The sequence below is a fragment of the Aphis gossypii genome, chromosome 2, assembly GCF_020184175.1.
Source record: "Aphis gossypii isolate Hap1 chromosome 2, ASM2018417v2, whole genome shotgun sequence".
NCBI lineage: Eukaryota > Metazoa > Arthropoda > Insecta > Hemiptera > Aphididae > Aphis > Aphis gossypii.
Genome location: NC_065531.1, coordinates 74318996 through 74346093, shown reverse-complemented (window position 1 = coordinate 74346093; position 27098 = coordinate 74318996). Strand labels below are relative to the sequence as shown.

The following is a 27098-nucleotide window of genomic DNA, read 5'->3' as shown; positions in this document are numbered from 1 at the left end:
GATGTAAATTATAAGGTAGAATTAGTATTAAACGAAAAATTAACTACTAATGGTCATACACTTACAAAGAACAAAACCATTCACAGATAGGAAAAAACGTTTTAAATAATTGTAAATATTATAAACTAATAATAACCAATATGTATAATTTCATAGTGTTTTTAGAAATATGTATCAGTTCATAATTTTGTTGATAGCAAGCGCCATAGAAGAGAAGAAAATGAACGAATAAATTTATAAATTTAATATATTTTTACTTAACAGAAATCTTTAAATAAAGACTAGACAAAATATATTCCATAACTTCCAAATTAACAAAAAAAAAATATAGAAACCTACGACCAAGCATAGCCTTTAATTGCTATAAGATATACCCGGTGATCATAACAATACTACAGCTTATGAAAGCACACATTACCCACCTCCACATATACCCCCAAAACAATAAATAAAATACTTAAAATAAACTAAAAATAACTAAATTAAATAATTATTGCTGTACAAGTGAAGATCCGCAGGACATCCATACATAAGTAGACGATAAGAAACCCTCGTAAAGAGACGATGATAACGATACTGCCACAGGTATTACGCAATTCCATAACTGTCATAACATCCACGGTGGCAAGGTGTAAAATATGAGGTAATATTTTTTGTAATTTCGGGGACTGTTGTATTAGGTCTTAATGAATTTTCATCAAAATAAGAGATGTTAGTACGTAAGAATTAAGTTAAGAAAATAACCATAGATATTAATTAAAACGGCGAAATTCAATAAATAAATAAAATAACAATTGTGTAGGTTAGTGTCTATGAACTGTAAATTAGCATAATATAATATAACTTATAAGCATATAAAATGTAGAACAATCGATAGAAATTTGATTGTAAGTTTAATATATAAGAGATATGGCTAAGGCAGCACAGGGGTCAGTGGTGATGATCGTGTGACTCGATCACCATTGGACGTCGCGTTCAAATAAAGTATTTTTACGTCGTTTTTGGTTTTACTTTATTTTGGTATACGTTAGAGCAAACGGAGTATACGACAATAGTTCAATAGGTATACTCGTATTTATTTTAAATTGTATATATATATATATTATAATTGTACACAGTTACCTATACATTACATTGCAAAATTTATAATCAATAAAATTCAATTTCACAGTAGAATTGCCCTCATAAGTAAAATACCCCCTTCAAAATTTAAAAAAAAAAACCATAAAGAGGTGGTACCACCCATGTTGGGAATCACTAGTTTAATCTATGTAAAAAACTATACTTTCAACTTTTATAATACAAAACAAAAACTATATATATATTATTATAATATACCTTTATTAAGTTTTCAGATCTTTATTAAAATATATTTAGACTCATCAAAGTAAAAGAGTTCAAACGATACAATTACGATTTTAAGTATTCTTATATAATATAATTTATAATAACATTAACTAATTGTCATCTTTGTAATACAAGTGCCAACAATTGAATTTTAAACTATTTGAATAATGTGTTAAATACATCACATATCATACTATTATGTATATACCTACACTATTGAAATGTTGTACTCCAAACTATTAGAAAGATAGTAAATGATAATGAATATTTTCCAAGCATATTATTATATATTTTCACAACTTTAAATTATATTGAATCTAGTTATAAATCACAATTCACAGTTATATAATAAAAATAATTAATAACTAAATAGTAAATATGCATCAATAAAATAATAATAATAGTATCGACATATTAAGGCTAAAAATGTATGTTTTCATAGATAAATAATGTGGTTTTTGTTTCAGTATAAAAATTTATTTTAAAAAAACAATCATTATACATTTATTTAATATAACTAGAGTAAATTAAATAACTGTTTTTTTTTTTTGTATATTATTATTATTATTCTTTCTAAGATATTTACTAAATACAACCATGTAATGCATGAGAGTATTTACATGTATATGATATATTTAGTTATAAATTAAATTAAATTTTTTTGGCTTACAAATCAGTAATAAACCTTAAGCTTAAATAAATTTAATTTAACAGTTTGGAATATATACAGGAATAAAATGGTAATCAATAGAATTAACTAAATGGAACGATTACTTTTTCAAGGTTTTTGCTAATGCAAATCCAATTCCAACAACAGCACTAAGACCTAATGCTAAAGCTCCAGCCACAGCCATTCCTTTGTGTGCATCTGAAAAAGTTTAAAAATAATGATTAATAACACATATAAGTATAAATTAATAGTATATTTTTTCTTAATTTTTTATTACAAAAATTGAAAATTTTCTAAATAAAAAAAATAAAAATGTTAACAGATTAAAGGATGACATTAATGATTATGTTCGAAATCTATGGCATTTCCTGGACATTAGACGTTAATATGTGATTGATTAAGAAAATCCTGTTTATAGAAAACTAATTCTTATTAACTATCAACATATTATTAAAATGATTTATTTTACATACTTCTTAAATTTTAGAAAATATATAAAATATTTATAAATTATTAATATTCAATTTAGTATAATACTTTTTTTTTTAGCAAATGAGTCTTGAAGAGCATTTTTATTTTAATTGATTTCCAACTTTACTATAACTATTGTGCATATGAAAGTAATTTAGTTAATTTAGTTTATACTAAGTTAAACAATATTATACAATTAATTTTAATGCAATAAAAACTATACCAATGCCCTATGGTTCAAGTGCAGTCATAGCTTTTGTTTAATATTAACATATCCAATCAACCCACTCTACCAAACAAAGCAACAATAGCTAATAGTCACGATACCAATAATGCTTCCTCACTTGTTCAAGAACACCTAATTCTCCTTGAAGAATGATATAAGAAATCGAGTATGAAAATAACCTCTCCTATAATGTCCTCTCCTTACTTTTAATGAATTATTAATTAATCCTACCAACAGTGCAATACTCTAAACCAGAGATTCCCAACCGGGGTGCCGCAAATTTTTTTTAGGGTTCCACGAAATTATTTGAAATATATTTTTTATTATATTATTTATGCAATAATACTTAAAAATAAAAATGTATAGTTAATTTTCAATGTAAAAATTTGTTTTATAAAATATAATATGCGTATTGCGTATCTACTACATACGCGCCTTCATCTTACTACTTTTATTATACATATGCACTGCTAAATAAAACCAAAGTTGTCTATAGGGTGCCTCCAGATTTTTGCCGTGAGTCAAAAATGGTTGGGAACTTCTGCTCTAAACCAACATCTTACCTGATTGTCTCATTCAGTCAATAAACTGTCAACTACAAACAAATGCTTCAGTCTCATTCATCTTCCTTTTAACCTACAACCACACTAATTTACCAACTAAGCTAATAATCCATAAACTTTTGATATAACTAATCTGGACTTATGGTATTTAATTATAGGGCCCTACAAAAATCACAAACGTAAACCAAATCCAACAATGTCAATGTTAATCTAAAACCTACTGAGCTATAACAAAAGCATCCTTCTATGTATCAAACCACTCCATAAACAATGACCTTGCTATACCTACAGTTCAAGATATAGCTAAAACATGATACAAACTTAAATTTATATACTAGAAAATTATAGAAAATCCTTATAAAAGAACTAGCATCAACAAATATACCTGACAACCCTAAAAAAAGGCTAAAAATACGGTGGTGCCATGACCTTCTACCACAATAACTATACTTACTTTTATCCACACTCTCTCCACCTCTTTTAAGTAATAATTACTAAAATCATGTAAAAGTTCCTTCACTGAGAGAACTCTTCTTCACTCAGTCACTTTTATCATTCTATTTTTTTTTCCCATCCATCATCAATTTCACTTATCGTTTGACTTACTAACAGACAGATTGAGTATTAAAAAATTAAAATAAAAAAAAAAAACTACATAACATATTTTGTAACAAGAGTATTTTATATAAAAATAAATACCTTACTTTCTTTAATTCTCAATCATTAGACCGAAAAAAAGTATAGAATAGACAGAAAACTGATCACGGAAATGGACAATACTATAGGCTAGGTAATCCACAATAAACTACTAGACTAAAGGTTAGTCGTTAATTCCATTTTCAATGCCTTGGTTTAGTATTGACATTGTGCCGAAGTTAGCTGATAAAATACCACAATAAATTAAGATTATGAGACATTAAATACGAGTCATTGTACAACAAAATAACGTCCTACACTATCTAACCTAACTTGTATTATAAAATTTGAGTTAAAAATAGTTTAAAAGTTAATTATTATTTTTTATTTACAGAAAAGAGTACCTACAAGACAATTATTTAAAGATTTTGAAAATAAAATGATATAACTATGTAATATGTATTATACTATTACACACATCAATGTTATAGGGTGTCATACCCAGAGAAAACACCACTGATCAAAATATTTTAAATTATTTTCAAAGCATACCAGATTCCATTTTCTTTTGAATGGTAGTCAACAAGTTCCGCGCCTGCATATTTTCAGGTTGCATGTGTAAAAATGCTTTGATAAATTGAAGAGCTGTACTATATTCCTAAAAAATATGTATTAATGTTAAACTAGTTAAAATATTAATAAAATTACATAAAGCATACTGATCAATAAATTTTATATTTTTAGGAACATTTTTAATAAGACCTTATAATTTATATTTATTTATTTACTTTTTTTTTAGAGTTCATAAAACAAAGTATTACATTTGGTTCTTACTTTAATTCTTGAATTCCCTAATGCTAGATAATAAAGGTAATTTCGTTTAGCATCTTCATCGTTAGCTTCATGTTTAATCAACTGTTCCAATAATATAAGTCCTTTTCTGATATCAGCTGGATAATTGCTTCTCACCAAGCACCAAGCATAATGAAACTTTGTTTCTTGTGAAACAGTGCCTGTAGTGAGTTGATTATGATATTCTTTTTCAAATTTCTGAAAATTATAAATATTATAAATTTTAATAAAAATGTTAAACTAAATTTCTTATGTCTAACAAACTACAATTGTTTTTAATATAAAATACCTAATACAACATTATCAGACGACAAATATTACAATAAAATATTATGACCTTGAACTTATAAAAAATACAATTTCAATTTTAAAACATTTTAAGACCATGATAAAAGTTATAAATTGTATTGTAATATTTGGATACAAACTCACTGTAATAATATAAATAACAACATATAATCAAAACTCGTAACAATAAATCAGTGTCTACTGTCAAAAAATCGAAACATGTTGACTATGACATTGTAAAGCAATAGGAAAGACAAACAGATAAACAATAACGACTTACCTTTAAATCTTCCATGGAGACCACATCGCTTAAAACGTCTTCAACGTCCATATTTCCAAAAGTTTTCAAATATTCAATCTCCTAACTTTCTAAAACAAATTTAAATAAGTTAAAAACTTCCAACTTTCACACGAACAAATGTGTGATGGCAGACAACAGAGGAATCATATAACAAAGATAACTGGGCGAACTGATAGACCTTTGATGATGAGTTAATCCGAATACGACGAAATACCAGTTGTTAGTCGAGTACACGTATGACGTATTATCTAACTATGTTTATAATTGTATTATTATAATATTATACTTCGATAAGGTATATTTATACATACAATCACCAATGATAAATATTGTAATTAAATATTTTAATGTTATAGTTTAAATGTTACGTTTTAATGAGAATTCAGAATTCTATGGACATCAAACACTCATGACCATACGATTATTAATCATAAGTAATTATAAAAATTTTAAAAAACAATATAATATCCAATAGGCACTGACTCTGACTGTGTTTTTATTTTGTGTTTATAGTTTATACTTACGAATTCGGAATTAATAGCCACCGCTACGTGTGTTACGAGTGATACAAGACGACAAGACGTATCGAAGACCGAAGTATACAGAAGTAGACAACTACTACCACACCATTTTTTTTATACTAAACTACTACCACAGAGCTGTTCAGCTGATTGCGTTGTTATCAACACTGTTATTGTAAACCACGATTTAAGATCTTAAATCGTGTTGTAAACACAGATATAGATAATAAACTAGATTGCTAGGTTCCCTATATTAATCATATAAACGTTTGAAGCCGCAAATCCGCCATTATTAGCACAGAATAAATTTATTCTGTGGTTAAATCGCATAGGTACCTAGTATGTAGTATTTGGCTACTATGCTTTTTTTTTTTTACTTAGCTTAGCAACACTACCGTCGCTCTGGATTATAATTTATATTTTTTGTCACATTTTTAAATGTTTAAAAATGACGATATGTGTTTTTTCAAAACTATTGAGACTATAATATTCTTATTTATTTTTGATTATATCATATTTTAAAAACTCTAATATAATTGTGTCTGTATTCGACTAATACAATATTACTATTTATTTGTATTAAAATTTATAACGATAAGAATATGCACATGGTCCCAAATAGTACTTGGCGGAAATGTCTTTCCACAAAAATAAATTTTGGTGAAAACGGGACATGCCCGTATTATAGATATATACATTAAATGAGTTTTCATTTTAATAATATACACCTTTTAAATATTCTATTATTCTGTAGGTATGTTACTCGACTCTTTGGACTGTATAAATGCGTAATAATAATAATGTGAAATCAGAAATTATAAAGGTTTATGAACTAGGTATAATTTTAATTAATGCAAAATGAATAATAATATGGTAAAATAAATATTATATTATAACCTCTGACTTATACTATAATAACTATATAATATTATTAGTGCCTAGATTAGAAATATATTATTATAATGTGATGAGTTATTTTAACCTCTACAGATTACAAAAACTGTAGTCATGTAGATATAAGAATAAGACTGTATAAGAGCCAAGGCCTAAGAGGTAAACAAATGGAAAAAATTATAAAATTATAAATGTAAAATAATTTTAAGAAATATTAACAATTAGTAATTACCTTCTTCTTCTTCACTGGCTTTTATAACTCTATTAGAGTTTTTGCCGCCAACACTATGTCCCTCTCTTTATAGTAATTGCCTACAAACATATAATGTCTAAAATTTGAAATATATTACTTGTAATCTAAATCATAGATTAATTAATATACTAAATATATTTAATCTATGCCTATAGTAAGTAGTACCGAAATAAACATTTTTTGGTATTAGCAAATAGCAATCCCAAATTAAAAATATTTGTTATTGACTGGGAGTCAGTAAATTACAAATACACTTAAACCTAAGTACCTACTACCTACCTAGTTTTTAAAATAATATTATGACATTGCTTAGTTATATTATTAATAATTATGTAGATATTTTATATTAAATTTTGGATTCTGAGCGGAGCAATGAATGTATTGATTTTATAATGATATTTGATATTTTCCATGTATAATATGTACATGATTAATAGTCAATAAAGTGTTTGAATTTTAAAATTTGAGGGTGGTTTTAGATTGAAAATTGAAAGAATTCCCAACATACCATTTTTATAATAGTACCACGGCTGTAGATAGTACCTACTGAACTAAGGTGTTTATTATAATTTTCTATTTACAAAAAAATTTTCTAACTGTTTAGAGTGTTTATACTATTTTTAAGATTTTTATAAACACGAAACATTTTCGTTTTTCTTTATAAACATCGTTCAAAAATTATTCAATGAGTAGAAGTTTTTGAAATTAATACAAATAACTCCTTCAGTTTTAATTTATCAATTAAAAATTATCGAAAAACTAGTAACAATATTTTCTTATTTTAAAATTAGAATTTTAACATTCATAAAAAAATTTGTTCGAATAGGTACCTATGATTTGAAAATTTAATACAAAATTCCTCATAAGTCATTTATACTAAAACCATACAATCTAAAAAATATAGGTACCTATAACATTTTTTTTTTTTTTTTAAATACCTATATTAAGTTCAAATATGGACATAATTATTTACCTATTTAATCGAGAAATAACAATTATTTTGTTATAACTCATATTTAAAATTTTTTAAATACCTACCTACATATAGGTAGGTATTTGGTACATCCTGACATCCATATTTCCTATTATATTTTGCTACAAATTTACAATATTTATTATTATTATAACAGATTGAATAAAAAGAAATACCTTAATTATAGATTTTTTGCTCACAAAAACTATAAAATATCTATTTAAAATATAATATCTTTTTTTAAGCAATCTTAAAAATTTTATTTATACAATATTGTACCTACACCAGGACAATAATATATTTAAATATATTATCTTGAATCTTCTATATTCGTAATCTACGGTTGTCAATGGTCGTATTTCGAAACGTATACCACAATTTTACTATCATATAATGTTGTTATCATCACGGTTTATCTATATGAATAAAAATTTTAAATTTTGAATAGGTACCTATTAAAAAAAGTATTTTAAGTTATTCTGTGATGATAATATATTAATATCTTATAAGTTATAACATTTTTCTGTGTTATTGCTGTGGTTCGTAGATTCTAGAGGTTCCAGTATTTTAATATTTTATTATTTTGATAGGAACCATGCCACTTGGAATTTCCTATGCTTATTCAAGTAATTTTTGTTAGTGTATGAAATACGATTTCAAACTTCGTAACGAATAATCTCATCGTTTTCGACACATACCTAATCTAAATTCTATTGAAAATGGAGACAAGTGAAACAACTAATACTCCAAAAAACGCCGAAAATAAAATTAAACAACGGTCAACGGAAAAAGAACAACTTGTACGAGAACTAATAGAAATGGGATTTTCCAAATTACTAGTTATGAAAGTAATACATTTTAATATTAATTGACATTTATACTTAAATTTAAATTTTAAAATACCCATTTTCAAGTTTGTAGATAATGCTGGTGATGTACCTAAAGACATAATTGTTGAACAATTGTTAACCACGAGTTCAGGGCCTATCGAAAATATACCCGTGGTAGAAGATGATGGTGATCAATTATGGGAAGATGTTACTGCATCTTTTAAAATGGTAATCGTTATAAACATTGGCTTGAAAATGAGTGTTGGGAAGATTGCTTCACAAGTAATTGAATATTATTTATAGTAAAGAATTAAATGAGCTTACATAATTTAAGTATTAATTAAATAATTTATTTTACTAACAAAACATGTTTATAACTTACATTTTTTAAAATTGTGATGTTTTGATTTTCTGTATTGTAGGCTGCCCATGCTGCATTAGGCTTATATGAAGTGGTTAAAGAACGTGCAGATCTAAGCACTGATTTAATTAGTTGGAATGAACAAGGGTAAGATTGAAATTTATATTATATTATACAGGACAGTTGTTCTTAAATCTGTATAGAACAATAGAACATAATAGAAAATACCAGATACAAAATAAATGACCATTAAAATAAAAAATAAATGTTCAGAATATGGTCATTGATGAAAGATTTAGAAATTTCAGACCCCCTTACCAATACTTTCAAATACCCTTTTTTTTTTTTTTTTACAAAATATCTCACATATGTCCAGATTAGAGCCACTGATTGAACCTCTACAGACAATAGTTTAAGATCTGCTAATGCTATTGAATACTATTGACATTTTCCATTATAAGGATTCTTAAAAAATCTTTGAAATTTTAGTGAACTTTGTATTCAATAAACCAGTTCTTTTAATCATAGATACGACTTAGTAAACCCAATAAGTGAAGCTAATACCCGCAATACATAAAAGACAAGTTTTAAATGAAAAAAAAAAAAAAGAGAAGAATTTCCTCAATTCATATTTATATAATTTATTTGTAATTTAACCAAAAAATAATAATTCAGTCTGATTGTAAAATATCAAAACAATATTAAAAATAGTTGCATAAGTTATATGATAATAATTGACATGACTGATAAAGATCTGGAATATATATTACTTTCTCAAGGGAGTGAATAACAGATTTATCATAACCTTAATTTTGTGAAAATATTTAGTGTTCTATTTATCAAGCTGTTTTTAAGTAAAGTATAATCAATGTAAGGTATACTCTTAGGGAGGTTCTTACGATGTCTGGTTAAATGCCGGTTAAGATTAACTGGTAGAACTCTATCATATTTTTATTAACACAAAAGAAATTTTGATGGTTAGCATGATTAGACACTAATCAGACATTGTAATAATGGTCCTAAATAGGAGAAGGTAATCAAATGTTTTTATAAAAAGTAGAATTATATTATGTTATTTGAATTGGGACTATTGAGATTTGCCGTTATAAGGATTCAGTCTTTTAAAGTGTTCTTTATAGAGGTTTTACTGTATATGGTTTTTCAGTAATCCTAACATATTTTTGATGTTATTCCTAATTTGTTATATTATTATATTTGATACATTTATAAATTATGTTTTTACATCAAGCAAATCGTAATTATTCCCACCACACCACTGCATTTTTTTTAGTAGATTTTTGTAATTCCTTAAAAAAGTTAATAATTAACCCATACGTAATAACTATGGTCACCAACGGTCCCATGGGGGTTAACATATTTATATTAATGACGATTACTAAGATTAAGAACTGTTTTCAGAAGTCGTAAAATTGTTGTTGAAGCAAACAACACTAAGCAACTTATTGGAGTGTGTTCGGTGGGTAAAATACACAAGATTCCATTTTTCTGTGTACATGACGCAGGTCTGACTGAAGTGGAACCTAACTCATTCACTGCATTAGCTTTTTTTGGATCTGATCAAGAACTCAAGCCTGTAACCGGAAAACTTAGATTACTAAAATGAATAACTTTTATTTGTTTTAGAGAACATTTAAATCGTTTATTGGTTATATATATTTTATGACTTACAACTAACATTATTAGTTATACAACTATGAATGTGCTACATGAAAATATAATATTGTATTCTGTTAAAAGTGAATAAAATTGAAAGTTATCTGCTGATATAATAGTTGATTTAAAAAGTACATTATTAATTAATAATATTTAAAAACCAAAATAATTTACCTATTATCATTTAATCTAGGTAATTGGAAACTGTAAGGTTTCCTTTTTTAAATGAATAATTGAATATGTGATCTAACCTTAAAGTATTATATTATCTAGACAAATAATTAACTAGACAATAATCCAAACAAAATAGTAATATATAGCTTTATAATAGGTACATAATATTATATTATGTATATATACAGTGTTGTAAAAAGCATTAAAAATATCCATTGAATGACGTTATATTAATTGCCAACACCTTACAATACAATCTAACCAAACAAATTACATGCCATGGTCAGCCTAAAAGGGATATTTATTCGATTAAAATAAAGAGTACAAATTGCGTTCACACAGAACCTGAGAAATGAATAAATTTCAACATATAATAAAAACAGTAGCATCAGATTTTTTTTTTTTTTTTTTAACATGTCAGTCTATTATAGGGTTTTAAGAAAATATAAATAAATTAAAACAAAAATGTATTTGTAAATTATTTTTTGTTTGCATGAACTTGTTTAATTTGGATGATTATGATCATAAAAGAATTTTGAAGCATTTGGATAACGAGTTGGACAAAAATCAGGATGTGTATCTAATCCGGATCTTCCAAATGTCCTAATGCGTTCAGTGTACGCATTCTGCACAGCGGTGTCAGCTCCAGCACTTGTTATCACTTCTGTATTGATGGCTACGCCTGCTGCACCCATGGCAACTTCCAAATTTTCTAAATAATTTTAATAACAATAAAATCAGTATAATTTCAAATACTATGTTTTTAAGGTTGATTTTATTATATTTTTTTTATATAATTAACAATTATAATGATCAAATTACATAATGTAGACATGAGTTAAAACAGTAATCATACTTTTAATACTAAATATTTTTGTTAATTCCACGCCCAGTATTATTAGAAAACAAATAATTGACATCATTACTGGTCAGTTAGATTATGATTTTTATAATATATCATATTTTTGTTTTTAAGTTAACTAATGTTAATTTAACTTAATTCAAATTTTATGATTATAATTTATAAGTTTGTAATAAAGGTTCTAAAGTTATAAGAGCTAAAGAAAACAAAATATACAAAAACCAGAAAAAAATGTAGGCAATTATTAAAATATTATAATAGAAAATTGATAAGCATTCTGACGAAAAACATGATAGACGTCAACTACATACAACAAATTTATAAATTGTTAGTATTTCAGCATAATTGCACAATAGTGACTAAATAAATATTGTATCATTATTGTAAAATTAATATGAGATTACAATGATGGCAATAAATACCTGTTAAATATTGAGTTATTTAGGGATTTCAATATTTATTTAAATACAAAGGTTAAGAATAATAATTACACATGAAAAATTAATGATGTATTAAAATAGATTGGTATTTTAATACTTTTCATCTAAAGTTGAAGAAATGTGTAAAATATACATTTAAAATTCATTATCATACAGCTCAGTTTTACAAGGTAGGTTATTGTTTAATTTCTATCCCGCCTCTACCAAAAATATTTGTATGATTACGATAATGTTTCATATTTCTTTAAATGATACTACACCAGAATAACACAACAACCTTTTAAATCAAATATAAATTAATAAATAATAATATGTAAAATATTATTATAATATATTAATTTATTCTATACAAGTTAAGTTTACCACCCACATTTATACTGAGCTATAATATAAGTTGGAACTCCCTTATAAGAGCTGAGGCTCTGATTGATCGACACACTTTGAGTATTCTTAATAAGGTATGATAATACAGATTACTAAGTATATTATACATCAAGTGCTGTCAATAAGTCACAAAGTTTGATACTAGGGTTTGTAATCGATAACATTACAGGAGATGATGCTTAAATGCAAACAAGTTTTTTATGATTGAGTGGATACATTTAACTTGTATACAGTATATATTCATAATAAATGTGTAATATAATTAACTCACTAGCTATGATTTGGGATAAAGACCCTTGTGGTTTAGAACTCGTCACTATCTTCCTGCGTTTATTAGGCATACCAGACAAATAAGCATCGCTATAAGGTGGCTGTGTTCCTTGACGTCTTTGACGTTGTGAATCTCTTGTTATAACTGGTACCCACTCCTGTAAATCAAGAGTCGCTTTATATTTATTGTTTAGTACTTAAATATTTTTAATTTATCTCACTGAAGGAACATTGTGATGCCAGTCTTGAGATCCAATCACAACTTCGGGTAATGGTTCATTTATAATTTCAGAAGGTATAGAAGGATTGGAAGATTGTTCTCCATTACCCTACCAAATAAAAATTAAAAATGTATACTATTTCTATTTCCAAAATTGGTCAAATATACAAATAAAAATCAATACTGACCTCTCTTAATATTGGTGCATTTTCATCAAATGGTACAACATAGTCAACAACAGATAAACTCATCATATCAAAAGTGGTCATTCTTTCCCAGTAACGGTCAATATTTGCACGTATTTCATCCATTATCAAATGATGTAAATTAGGAGGAAGAGGCAAGTATTGCTAAAAGATTATTTTGAACATGATTGTATAGTATACTTTAAAATTAGAATATTTATTAATTACCACTACTGCTGAAACACATAGTCGAAATATTGGGCGGCTGTCACAGCAATAAACTATCAATGATAAGAATCCTTCAGCAAATATTGACAGTGTAGGTACAATATCATTAATGGCTCCAGATCGATCTGAAACATGTAAAATATTGAAACAACTAGATACAAAAGATTTGGAAACAATAGTGTATATTATATTTTATCTTTATTTCATATTAAGTAAAACCTTTTCTCCTATATTAATGTACAACATAGTAAATCATTTAAATTTTGTATTATAAGTTTTAACATTATATTCAGTACATTTTATCAAATATCAAGATAAAAACATCATATCATAGGTTTTTTCTATAATATTTAAATTTTTAAGCAAGTCACGACAAAGCAAAATATTACAATTTAAAAATTTAAAAATAGTAAAAACAAAATGGAAAATACATTTGATAATAAAATTAATACTCTTACCATTAAATTTTTAAATAGATCAATAATTTATTGCAAAAGTAATAACTTCACAAAATTCTTTGTTGTACATTAGTAAAATAAAAAAAAAATTGACAATTAGTCAACATTATTATTTTGATGTGTATATTACCAAAAATATAGATATTTAGAAAATATTTTAAATATTTAGTAATAAAGACATTAAATATTATTTTTTTTAAATATTTTAATTTAGTTTGTTTACTTCCTAGTGTTGTGTATAAGAAAATTCAGTGTTGAAATGAATTATTTATACTGTTTAGTTCAAAGATAAAGTTATATAAAATACATAGTTATATAATTGTATATCTAGTTGTTAAGTAATAATTAACTTAATCCTACATTTTGAAATAACCATGATTGAGGAACATTATAAACACTATTTAGTAATCATTAGTAAGCATTAACAAGAAAAAACAAATATTTACATAATTGAATTACAAAATAAATTATGAAGACTAAAATATCAAAAAATCTTACTTTCAGAACAATAGATAACAATTCCACGTAGGTTTTGAAGAATACATCGACGGAAAGATGCATTCACATTAATATTTGCACGTGTTGGCACAGTACAATGCTAATGAATTCATAAATAAAAATTAGTTATTAAATTAGTTTTAAAATTAATTTATACAATTTACTTACAACAATATTTATGTATGGCATCATTTCTAAATATATGCGATGTGCAGCATCCTCAATGTTTTGATTGTTGGGTGGTTGATTAAGCATAATTCTATTCAATATAAAATCTACTATCTGTTCAGAATGATTAGTAACAGGATTGTTTCTAAGAGTTGAATTTCTTGACACATGATTCACACTTAACATGTCACGTAGGGTCCAGTTACGAGCAACCATCAAAAATAAATCTACCAATACAGATTGACCCTCTAAACTGCTAAAGTATGGTATGTCGCCGATAGGGGTTAGAAGCAATTGATTTGGTAGACGTGCAGTTGATTGGGAAGTGGTAGATGTACTTACTGGATTCTCAAACCCCTATTCAAAATAAAATGTAGAGTCAACATTAAACATATAGTTTTAATCAAAAACAAAAAAAATTTATATTATTAAATGCTAAATAAAAAAAAATATTTTTTAAAAATAATATTATTTGAAATAAAACAAGAGATTAAAATTTTTATCTTTAAAAGTACTTTCAAATATTATGTACAATGGGATACTAAAAAAAAATTTGAAAATATATCTTATTATTTTTGTAGTAAACAAATAATAAATCAGTAAAGTTATAAAAATAATTCAGAAAATATGTAGCTTTTGTAGAAAAGGCATTTGGAAATATTTTTGGTCAGTAATATTTAGGATGCTATTTATCAAACTATATCAAAATAAAACAGTCGTTATATGAGAACAATCCAAAAATCAACTTCCGATGTATCACAATTTACTAGATACAAACATTTTTTTAATATGTTATATATCACAACATGTAAATTAAACTACCCATAATTAATTTACCTACTTTATAAGTATTTAGTAGGCAATTAAACCTAATAATAACGAAAATTGAAATCTAGTTATTTAAATATAAAAAAAAATTCTTATATTTATCTGTCTCTAACCACAGTAATTATATCTACAACCCCCCAAGACTCATCCTAGATATTTTATATTTAAATGATCAACCCCCTTGCATACAGTACATACTGGTTTGCTTATAATATAGCATAATTAGCAGCTGAAATGAAGAAGATAAAAAAGATTAAATTATAGAAGAAATTAATAAACTGAATGTGAATACAAGACTAAAATAATTAAGAGCAGTAGAAACACACTAGGACAAGAAAGTAATCTACAAGTAAATTTTAAAAGAATATACATACTTATTTTAAATTCAAATGGAAGAAGGAATGGTGCTGGTTCGGTATGTGCTCTACAAATTTTACTGTTCTATACTCGATCTACGTTTGGTACGGAAATATTGGACAACGGTAATCTGTCTCGTTTTTATGTATGATATGTTGGGTTTTTCTTTAGACTTTATTATCTTATCTTTGATCGTCTTTACCTTAAATTATATTACTTACTATAAGTTTTATTAGTCGTTTTCTAGTGTTCACGAGTATAATATTTTATTTTTATATAATTTATAATTTTATATTAATTGTTAATTGTGGTGACGTTTCGTGAGTTTTATACTACAATAGTGCCAAATAAGATGAATGTCATTGGTTTCTAGTAGAGAAAGAATTGTTGAAAAGTGCCGAAGACAACGACCCTTGTCATAATGCGACACAGAAATGCAAATAAAACAACGGAAATGCCGAAATGGGGAGTGGATGGCTATTTTTCGATGTCCAAAACGAGGCTGTCAGACAACAAGATCAGCAAGAGCTGGCAGCAGATTTTTTCATTTCACTGACTTAAACCAACGTTAGAATAGTGGGGTAACACTTTGTCAAATTATTGAACTTGTATTTATGTTTGTATTGGAATTGCCCACACAAATGGTAATAGATTGGACAGGAAGAAGTAAGGAGTGTGTTAAAGATTGATTTAATATGTGCCAAGAAGTATGCACAGCTGTTTTGAAGACTAAAAACAAATTGGTTGGAAATGCACAAAATCCAATTCAAATTGACGAAGCTCGTTTCACTGGCCGAAGGAAGTACATTAGGGGTAGATTATTAGCTGGAAATGCTCTTCCCACAACAGATATAAATGCTGAGGTTATTAATAACCGAAATTATGGTGCACGAATAGATGGCCCCTGGGTATTTGGTTTAAAAAATGGAAACGATTTCCATTATTTTTATGTTCATCGACGCGATCGACAAACACTTTTAACGATAATAAAATGTGAATGCGAAGCAGGATCAGGAATTCATTCTGATGAATGGGCTGAATATAGGTGTCTCACAAGCCGTGGATTAGTACACAAGACGGTAAATCACCAAACGTCTTATGTCGATGCAAATACAGGAGCTCACACTCAAAACATTGAGAGGTCATGGTTGGACACAAAAATTAAATTATTGTAGAAAATGAAGGGTGTTCCCTTACAACATTTGCAGTCCCATCTTGATCACTATTGCTGGCTTTACCGTTAAGACAGGCCGGATCTTTTTCTCGCCATGCTAGAAGACATCCTTAACGTGGATAAAAGCCAATAATAAAAAAAAAATAATAATGACGTATGTAGAGCGGAAAATAACTAATTTTTATATACCTATTTATATTTTATATTACTTTTATAATTATTTAACTAATTTGTATGTATTTATATTCTATAATACTTTTAGTATGACGTTTTTGAAAATTATAAAAATAAAATAATAACTAATTAAAAAATGACATGTAGAGCGCATACCAAACCAGCACCGAAGGAATAAGAAAATAATAAACTAAATAAAATGCTTAGACTATGCAAATAATATTCTATTTCAAATTATATGTAATTTTTTTGATCTCTAATAAAATGTTTAATGTATACCTTAACATTAAAACACATTATAAATGTTTACTTACTAGCACTGAACTGCTTGCAGGTGGTACATTTACTCTGGTTCTATCTAAATCTACTTCTCTTTCCAATGTGTCAAAAACATTTTCCATTCCAGCTCCTGAAATAATTCAAACTTGTAAAGGATAAATTGCATAGTTAAAACTACTAAGAAAAACTAACTTAAATTTAAATTGTTTACTTTTTTATAACACCAGTGATGGGAAAGTTCTTTATAAAAATGAACTTGTTCAAGTTTAAGACATTAAATATGAACTAATTATATATTATATATAAAACTGTTTATGTATGGTTTGTCGATAGTCGTTATAATAAGTAAAAAGTCTATGGGTTGCTTATGTTTGTGTGTTATTTATAGGCGACTGTAGGCTATAGTCATGATAATGATAAGAAGTACCTATTAAATATAATAAATATAAGTTTATAACTATGTTTCATGAAAATTAAATTGTCAATGAGCAAACCCAAAACTTTCAAGATCATAATAAATAAGAACTTAATTCATGTTCAAATTTATTTCTTGAAAATTGAACTCGTGCATGTGAAGTCCACACAATATGAACAAAATTCTTTCCCATCATTGTAAAACACAATACTTTAGTTTAAAACTATCACAAAAATAATTAATCCATGGAGAGTCCAAATTTATTTTTAATTGGTTTAATTAAATGCTTAGAAAAATATAATATATTTTATTTTAGTTCATTGATTAAAAATTACTTATTTGTCCTGCCAATGCATCAGTCAAACTACTACCCTGTGTAGTAGCCTGAGAATTATTGCTTGCAGATGTTGTAGCTGTGTTGTTACGATGTCTTCCCCAAGTCAGAATTGGATGTATACCAGATATAATTGCTTCAGGATCTGGCAGATAACGAGTTCTCGATCGACCTGGACGTCTACTGGGAAAAGATCTTCCTTCATTAGGAGAAGTTGGAGAAGAAGTATCTGTAGTTGAGTTCCCACTGGTGGCAGAAGATGTTGACCTATCAGTACCTTGAGTAGAACGCCTAGCTAAAACCATTGGTCTAAAATTTGATTCAAAATGATGTGAACTACATGGTAAAAATGGATCCATTCGAGGGGTAACATCCCAACGTCCACGTGATAAACCTATAACAAAATATGATATAATATTATAAAAATAATAATAAAAGGTTTTTATTTATTTTTCAACAGGTACTATATAATAAAGATAACAATTAAAAGTTTAAGTAAATAAAAATAAAGTTTGTTTTTTAAGTAATAATAATATTATAAATGTGTAAGTTATAACTTATAATATATACTAAAGCGTTAATTATTCACACTACAACATTTTTTAAATTAGTTATACTACTTAGTACTTAGTGGCAGTTTGACAATTTTATTTTACCAAGGCAAGCCTAAAATATAGCACCCACCCACTCACCACTGCACAAATTAGATACTTTACTAAATAAAAAATCAATTTGACTGAGTTATTAATACTTATACTTTAATAATAAAATATTTCAGGATAAATAATAAGTTAGGTTTAGCTATTTAAAACAATTTCATTATTATTAATGATAACCACCTGATCACCCACCCTAAATTTTGACCGGTTCTTATACAATATGTTCAAGCCGTCTCTGCTTATGTTTAACAATACAGACACACATATATACACTATCATATTATACTAATATATTTCATACTGTATGTACATTTGTCTTATTTTTAATAATTGTTTGATTATTCGTACTCCCTTTGGTCCCAATTAGTGTGAATAAAGGACGCTTCATTGTAATTACATATTTGGTCTTTTTAATTTTTTTTACTAAAAATAAATGTTTTTAACTAAATTACCTATTTAAAACAACTTAATTAAATGTACTACCTTGTGATGGAGAATTTGTTGTCGATGACGAATCAGTTGTTCTAGGAGTTACACGAGGAGTTCGTGTGGAAGTAGTAGGTATACTATTCCAGTCCAAAGATTGTTCAGACATAAAAGGACGTCGCACTCCACTAGAAATAACATCAATCATCTGATCCATCCAGTCAATAGGCATTGCAGGATTGGCAGATAGTATCGGTTCTAAAAAAATATATTTTATTATTATTCTTATAATGTAAATTAACAAACTGTATACGAACGAGAAACAGCTACAGGTGTGCCACCAGTTTCTGCAGGGGCAGTTGGGTTAATAAATGCAGCTTCTACAGAATCTATACGAATGGAACCTGGTGCAAGGTCAAACATAAGTTCTACTCCCTGAGGAGGAGCCTCAGACGGAAACTCTGATGTTGTATTATTACTTTCAGTACTAGGATCAACTGACATGTTTGTATTTGTTTCAGTAGGTTGTGGAATGGTTATATGAGTTCCTCTTCCAGTAGCATCTAAATTCAGAGCAATAGCTATAATACTTGACAAGTTGTCACATAGAATTACAACAAAATTTAAAATGAAATGTAACTTACAATCAACTCTATAAGCTTGTACACTAGGTATAGATTGACTTGTGGTGGTTGTTTGTGTAGAAGTAGGTTGCTGAGTAGATGGAGGCGCTGCTGTAGTAGTAGTAACTGAATGAGCAGCATGTAAAATAGTACCTTGTACCAAACACGGACGAGTTTGAAGAGCACGTGGTGGTGGTCTGTTAAATGCAACTCTTAAATCACTAATTGCATGATAAACATGTGATATTAAGTGTAACACTTCAGATACACCGTTGAAAATATGTTGTGCTCTAAGCATTCCATGTTCACCCTATAAATTAAACAAAAATCATATTTAAATAATTATAAAAGAAAATATTTTACTTTTTTAAAATGATTTTTAATATTAAAAACAAATAAAATATTAAATCTATAATAATTTAAAAATATTAATTATCATACTTCAGTAGTTTCAAATTGAGGATCATCATTAATATATTCACAATACATAGCATAAAATGGTTTAAGTCTTTCATTTAATTTATTCAATTGTTCAATAAGATCTTTCATACGTCGTCTGTCATTTGTAATAGTTGAAGGTCTCTGTTCCCAGGACTCGGTATTATTCCTTTTGATTTTTAATTAAAAACTTATATTAATTTCATTATTATACATCAGCATATTTAAATTGCCTAACCTTGAATTCTGTTCAGATGATGCAGAAGATGGTAATGTTCCAGTAGCCTGTTCAGATGAAGATTGGTTAGTTGATAATCCAACTGGAGTAGTGACAGGTGTAACATTTACAATGTCATCCTCCCCAGCTAAAAACATATTATAAAGATAAGGAAATACAATAATCTAACTTAAATAACCAAAATGTCAACTATTGTGTACATTTAGTTCAATCAATACAGAAAGAATACCTAAAATTTAATCTTCACAATTGAACAGTAATAAATAAATATATATATATATTTTTACTGTTAATAAGCACAAATAAATCTCGAATGAAACCAAACAATTTAGATAAAGCTTTAGGAAAAAAGCTGCTATCAAACTACTCTCACAAAAATCAAATCAAATGTATTCACTTATTAAATAAAAAACAATGCATTCTCAAAAAAAGGGGGCTTAGTAGATAACCACTCTACTGAACAATAGTGAAGTGTACTTTGTCATCAACAAAGTTTACTAGGTAAGTTAAATTTTAATTCAATGTTTATCATTGCACACTAAGAAACAATTCTGAACGGATAGTCTATGAGCCTATTATCAGTATTATCATATAAATATACTATTATTAATTTATTTTACTAATAATAATAAGGTGGTAGGCACCACTAATAAACAATAGTATAAAATTAGTCTAAATATTTAGAAAATGCCATTATATAAATAAAATATAGTTATTTACATGAGTTTCAAGTTTCAACTTCTCAAACAAAATATTTTTAAATTACAACAAAAAACTAAAATCATAATTCTGTTTACATATTTTTCAGTGTTAGTATCAACTACAAAATATGAGAAACCTTGTATTATATGTTAAAACTCTTGGATTATTCAAATTTTGTTTCAAGTTTTATAATGCATAAAACATTTTTTTTCCCACTAACCACTACTAATATTTAGTTAGATTTTTTTTAGGAATTTTTTTAAAATTAGTTAATGCACTTAATTTTTGTGGAAACCCAGGGGGGTTCTCCAAAATACAGTTTGAGAAACGTTGTTTTAGAGGAAAAAAATTAAACAAATTCAAGTTCGTCAAAAACTGATATTGCATATTCACATTTTTTAAATAATTTTCCAATGTAAAATACAAGGAATCTTCAAAGTAAAAAATTAAAGCATTTTTTCTATTACTTATCATGTAAACAGAAAAAAAAATCATAAGAGAATCGTTACATTCATTGCTTAACTCAGAATCTAAGATATATAAACAATATTTATTGCATTTTATATGGGAAAAAGTGTAATGGAAACCAAAATAAATAAAATACTATTTATAAGGTGTCTTACATAGCTCAGGAGCATTTTGAGAAGGTGGAAATAGATTGTTTGCCTGCATATGATTATGCACTTGACGCATTAATCCTGGAGGCATTCTCATGTGATGTGTGGCATCAATAGTAACAACAACAGTATTTGGGAATGTTTCATCTACTTCATAGCTCCTATCAAAATTATGTCTTATTATAGTAAATAAATGAAAGTATTATCAAATTTTTAAATAAATTATAACATACACATTCACAGAATCAGAATCTGTTTGTGATTGTGGTGCAGATGATTCTGCCTGGGATGATTCTGGTGTTCCTGCTGCTTCAGGTGGTACACTGGTAGAAGTAGTTTCTGCTTGTTGTGAACCTTCTGGAAATTGTCTTGCATTAGAAGAAGAGGATTGTCTATTACTTCTTGGATTTTCAAGTCTATTTAATACTTCGTTGCCTCTACGTATCATATCCAAAGCCAATTGCAATCTATTACCAGTTCCATGATATCTATTATGTATAACACCACGTGGGAATTCTAAAAGAAATTATAAATACAACAATAAGATCACCAAGATAAAATCATTTTTAACATCAGCTCAATACAATTTTTCAAAAATCATTCAATAAGATTTTAATAGTATTTTAAAATTTAACCTACAAAATCTAAAAAATTTATTTTTATTTTATATTTTTGTTAGTTAAGGAAACGCAAGCCCAAAAATCACATTAACTTGTTATTATAATAATAATTTTTGTAAAATTGTTAATAAATGTAATTTTAACTTAAACTTGAACAATAATAAACATTACTATATTCCATCTATAAGGAATTTCATTGTATTTATTTATTTTATTTATCTAAATTCTGAAATTTGTGAAAAAAATGATTCTTGATTATGAGAAAAATTAAGGTCTAAAATTATTGGTCATATTGAAAGTTCTCTTAGTGGTTCATAGTGTAAAAAAGGTTGGGAACCACTGATTTACACAAACATATTAAGAATTTCATAAATAAACATTAAAATATAAATATGTTTTTTGTAGCTTATTGGTTTATGCTTGACAAATAAATATACAAAACTACAAAAATTTGATAAGTAGTACATCTGTAAGACAACACATACAAGTATTCATCATTTATAATGAAATTGATACTATGAAACAAAATGACTACTAATTTATTGACTAGTATTCAAAATAATGTTGACTCAAAAATTATGAATAATTTTTAAGGAAAAAAATATAAAATCAAGTATTAGTATTAAAGTACTAGTAGATAAATATGTATTTATACCTCCATTATTCATCAACTCTGTAGGAATACCAATGGCACCAAATAGAACAGTGGGATCATGTGCATGCCATCCTCTAAATCCAGGTCCTGTATTTTGTCCTGAACGACTATTAGTACTTGTTGTTGTAGATGATGATGATCCAGATGTAGTAGTGGATAAACGAGGAACTTTCTGCACAAGATGCATAACTTTTCCATCAATACCTAATGGAAAATGATTTGTTATATATATCACAATAAAATAAAAACTAATATACTTATAATATAATCAAATTCGTGAACAAGAAAAACTTATAATATAATACATTAAAAATATATTAAATAACTTAATTCTTAAGTGATAAAAATAAATAATGTTTATTCTACAATAATATTAATTATCTGGTTTCTCTTAATAATTTTAAATTCTAACCAATTAATATCATACCCATCTCTAATTATTAATGAAATAATAAAATGGGAAATATAAACATACATCAACATTTTATCTAAATAATAATTTTAAATAGATTAGTTGTATTAAGAAGAAATAGGAGAAATATGACTTCCATTGTTTTGACAATGGAATACAAAAACTATTAAAGCAAATTATAATTTATGAATAAGAATATTCAAATAAATTATGATTATTAAATACCTATATGAAACCTTTATATTTCAATAAGATAAATGTATTTTAACTTATTTACTACCTATTTTCTGATTGTGCATTAACAAAAAAAAAATAATAAATAATAAACTGTGTACCTATAGGTACCTAATGAAATTTTTTTTCTAATAACGTGGTTTTTATTTTTGATATTTTTTCCATAAACAAGCAATTATCTGTTCTAAAATGATATTACTACAATGTTATGTTCTACAATAGTTGTTTTTGTAAATATTAAATAATATTCTCACAGAAATATACTAATATTAGGTAATCAATACACCAGTTTTTATAATCATAGATACGATTTAGCAAACCTAATAAGTGGAGTATATACACACAATATATAAAAGACGAGTTTTAAATGAGATAAGAAACAAAAAAAAAAAAGGAAGAATTTCCTCAATTCATATTTGGCAGAATTTAAATGTGAAAATAAACTAAATGGAAACAATTTATATACAATACTAAAACAACTACTAACCAACTAAAATACGATATCAACATTTTGGTAACGTACATGGTTTAATCTGTTTTATACCTGACAAAATACATTGTATATTTAAAGTTGTATTATTTTATATTTTAGGTAGGTACATTGCTTTACTTTTTCATATTTGTTTATTTATTAACTACGTAGTACATTGGAAATATAGTAAAATTAAATGGTAGGCATTAATTTAATATGAATTGTATGAAAATGCTTTTCCAGGCCAGTTTAATTTATTTGTAATTTAGCCAAATAATAATAATTCAGTCTGATTATAAAATATCAACATAATATTAATAATAGTTGCATAAGTGATATGATATAAATAATTGACATGACTAATAAAGATCTGGAATATATATTACTTTCTCAAGGGGATGAATAATATAGATTTATCAAAAGCTTAATTTTGTACAAGCATTAAGTGTCTTATTTATCAAGCCATTTTTTAGTAAGTATAATCAATGTAAGGTATACTCTTAGGGAGATTCTTATAATGTCTGATTAAATGCCGATTAAGACTAACTGGTAGAATTCTATCATATTTGTATTAACACAAAAAAAATTTTAACGGTTAGCGTGATTAGATACTAACCAGACATTGTAGTAATAGTCCTAAATAGAAGAATGTAATCAAATGTTTTTATAAAAAATAGTATTTCAGAATATAAACTTATATTACAATTTGAAAATTTAAATATTTGTATAGTTTATCTAAAGCTTATCAAATTCCTATAAAATCTTAAAAACATAAATAAATAACTTATTATACCTATAATGTCAGTTAACCATTTAATAATTATAATTTATAACTTAATAAGACAAAATATACCTTACAAAATCAATAATCAAAATAGATAGATATCTTACCGATATCAGCAAGTTTGGTTTCATTGCTCAAGACACGGCCACAAAATATCAATCGTTGTTGAACAACTGCAACATTCACTTGTGCCGCAATATACTCTTTGAGTTCTAGTATGGTGAACTATGAACAATAAAAGAATATTATAGAATGTCTAAAAAATAAAAATAAAAATAATTTCTTAGGGAGAAACAACTTACAGTGTCCGGAACGCGGAATTTATGATTCTGCGAATCTAACGTCTTGATTGTTAAATCAATCATTTTGTCGTTCGCTGGTGTACTACACTCGGTGGTCCTAAAATACGTAAAAGTTTTTATAAACCATTAATCGTGGAAAAACGTAAACGAGACGATGGCACAATATAATGAATAAGTAACATAAACCAATAGAGCACGGATCTCAGTAATTGTAAGGCGCACGGCGTAATCACCTAGATAGTAATAATATGTTTCGACGGTGTTTAATCAATACGATGATAATGCGCCTGCACAATGAAATCAAAGCAAGCAAATACTGCTCGCGATTTTTAGTGTCGTCTGTATGGCGGACGGTTGGTTCTGCGCTATTATCGTTGATTGATCATCATTCCGAAGAAGTTTTGTGAAACACACGGCTTGAAGACATCGATCATTCGAGAAACGAATTCATACGGACTCAGCAAAAATGTAAAGAAAAAAGGAGAAACAGAGCAAACCGTAGTGAAGTCACAGTAGTGAGTGTGGCACTATGATGATCTGGCGAGTGGAGGGGAGAGAGAAATAAAAAAGAGAATAATATAAAGAGAATACGAAATGACGAAATATATCCGTGATAAACCATGGAATAACAACGAACAGCACCATAGGAGAGAAACACTGTTACCAACCATCGAGAAAAATGTGGACTTTGGATGAGTATAACGCCGCGCAATATTATAATACAAATTACAAATTTAAACACACAATTCTATGTATAGACTATAATAGACTACCACCACGCATTGTACCCGGTTTTTGTATTAAAGCATGACTATTAAATTTGAAGCCAAAGCCAAATTATTAATAGATTGTAAATTATAGTTTATAGGTGCAAAAATTACACAATCAATTATTGTATAGAATCAATATAATATTAACCCTTTATAGCATAAACCACAGCTATAGATAATTTTTAATCGTGGTATGAACTAAAAATGTCATCGACATGGAATTTTGAATACGGCATTGTATAAACAATTAACATCTTTAAACAAACATAACTGACAAAACTGATACCATTTTAAACCACTACATAATTACATAATAATATAATCTAAGACCAACGAAACTGTTAGTTTAATATTAATTTCATTAAAATATAATACAATTGTCAATTACTAAACAGGTACGTTTTATCGTCTCGACAGTAAGTTCTCACACTTAAATTAAAAATTATTTTTATCATTCAGTTTCTATGCGAGGTAAAACTTTTGTCTCTTGACAAATCAATGACATGATTAGCCTAAAAGTATAAATTTACTATTTATTGAAGATAAAAATTAAGAATGCCATATCCTAACATTTAATATTTAGGTACAGTAAGAATGAGTAAGTGATAGTTACTTACGAATTATCTTCTGACTGACCCGAATGATCTGAACAAGTAGATGACAAACCCATTAATGTATTGCTACAATACTACAGTACAATAATTTGGATTTGTCGATACAATTTTAAATAGTTATTAGTTAATATCATTCACAAAGTGATCGCATATACAAACTACAAGGCACAAGGAGCAAAACTCCTAACTTATCACATAGTACGGCACCCAGCACAACTTTACTG

The 27098-nt window shown here is 26.8% G+C and overlaps 3 protein-coding genes across 8 annotated transcripts; 1 reads left to right on the top strand and 2 right to left on the bottom strand.

Moving 5' to 3' along the window:
* Positions 1–1055: 1055 nt before the first annotated feature.
* On the bottom strand, positions 1056–6036 carry LOC114121414 (mitochondrial fission 1 protein). Of its 4 annotated transcripts, none has more exons than XM_027983742.2 (5): positions 5879–6036; positions 5334–5422; positions 4748–4963; positions 4466–4571; positions 1056–2215 (listed from the first exon to the last, which is right to left on the bottom strand). In XM_027983742.2, the coding sequence occupies exons 2-5, from the start codon at positions 5382–5384 to the stop codon at positions 2118–2120; spliced, it is 471 nt and encodes a 156-aa protein (XP_027839543.1). In that variant the 5' UTR covers positions 5385–5422; positions 5879–6036; the 3' UTR covers positions 1056–2117. The 4 variants fall into 4 exon arrangements, with proteins under 4 accessions (XP_027839543.1, XP_027839552.1, XP_027839566.1 ...); XM_027983751.2 differs by having other exon boundaries at positions 5334–5418; positions 5879–6032; XM_027983765.2 differs by having other exon boundaries at positions 5334–5418; positions 5533–5891.
* A 2401-nt stretch (positions 6037–8437) lies between these two features.
* LOC114121530 (probable peptidyl-tRNA hydrolase 2) lies at positions 8438–10976 on the top strand. Of its 2 annotated transcripts, XM_050201931.1 has the most exons (5): positions 8445–8551; positions 8636–8843; positions 8910–9107; positions 9248–9333; positions 10606–10976. In XM_050201931.1, the coding sequence occupies exons 2-5, from the start codon at positions 8715–8717 to the stop codon at positions 10808–10810; spliced, it is 618 nt and encodes a 205-aa protein (XP_050057888.1). In that variant the 5' UTR covers positions 8445–8551; positions 8636–8714; the 3' UTR covers positions 10811–10976. The 2 variants fall into 2 exon arrangements, with proteins under 2 accessions (XP_027839728.1, XP_050057888.1); XM_027983927.2 differs by having other exon boundaries at positions 8438–8843.
* Positions 10977–11245: 269 nt separating this feature from the next.
* On the bottom strand, positions 11246–27084 carry LOC114121517 (large proline-rich protein bag6-B). 2 transcript variants are annotated; one of them, XM_027983906.2, is made up of 20 exons: positions 26878–27084; positions 25491–25587; positions 25296–25413; positions 23287–23490; positions 22245–22527; positions 22018–22172; positions 20693–20819; positions 20458–20623; positions 20038–20326; positions 19711–19956; positions 19451–19651; positions 18310–18702; positions 17595–17689; positions 14748–15104; positions 14580–14679; positions 13624–13748; positions 13399–13560; positions 13212–13319; positions 12992–13148; positions 11246–11746 (listed from the first exon to the last, which is right to left on the bottom strand). In XM_027983906.2, the coding sequence occupies exons 1-20, from the start codon at positions 26928–26930 to the stop codon at positions 11538–11540; spliced, it is 3645 nt and encodes a 1214-aa protein (XP_027839707.1). In that variant the 5' UTR covers positions 26931–27084; the 3' UTR covers positions 11246–11537. The 2 variants fall into 2 exon arrangements, with proteins under 2 accessions (XP_027839707.1, XP_027839715.1); XM_027983914.2 differs by lacking the exon at positions 26878–27084 and adding an exon at positions 25724–26034.
* Between the last annotated feature and the right edge of the window lie 14 nt (positions 27085–27098).

Coding starts and splice junctions, on each gene's coding strand:
- LOC114121414 (XM_027983742.2), bottom strand. CDS start 5,384: ATGGACGTTGAAGACGTTTTAAGCGATGTGGTCTCCATGGAAGATTTA. Junction 4,964..5,333: donor TCTCCATGGAAGATTTAAAG/GTAAGTCGTTAT, acceptor TATAATTTTCAG/AAATTTGAAAAAGAATATCA. Junction 2,216..4,465: donor TCAAAAGAAAATGGAATCTG/GTATGCTTTGAA, acceptor AAACTTTTTCAG/ATGCACACAAAGGAATGGCT.
- LOC114121517 (XM_027983906.2), bottom strand. CDS start 26,930: ATGGGTTTGTCATCTACTTGTTCAGATCATTCGGGTCAGTCAGAAGAT. Junction 18,703..19,450: donor AACAAATTCTCCATCACAAG/GTAGTACATTTA, acceptor ATTTTGTTATAG/GTTTATCACGTGGACGTTGG. Junction 14,680..14,747: donor TGCCATACATAAATATTGTT/GTAAGTAAATTG, acceptor TGAATTCATTAG/CATTGTACTGTGCCAACACG.
- LOC114121530 (XM_027983927.2), top strand. CDS start 8,715: ATGGAGACAAGTGAAACAACTAATACTCCAAAAAACGCCGAAAATAAA. Junction 8,844..8,909: donor CCAAATTACTAGTTATGAAA/GTAATACATTTT, acceptor CCCATTTTCAAG/TTTGTAGATAATGCTGGTGA. Junction 9,108..9,247: donor TTGGGAAGATTGCTTCACAA/GTAATTGAATAT, acceptor TCTGTATTGTAG/GCTGCCCATGCTGCATTAGG.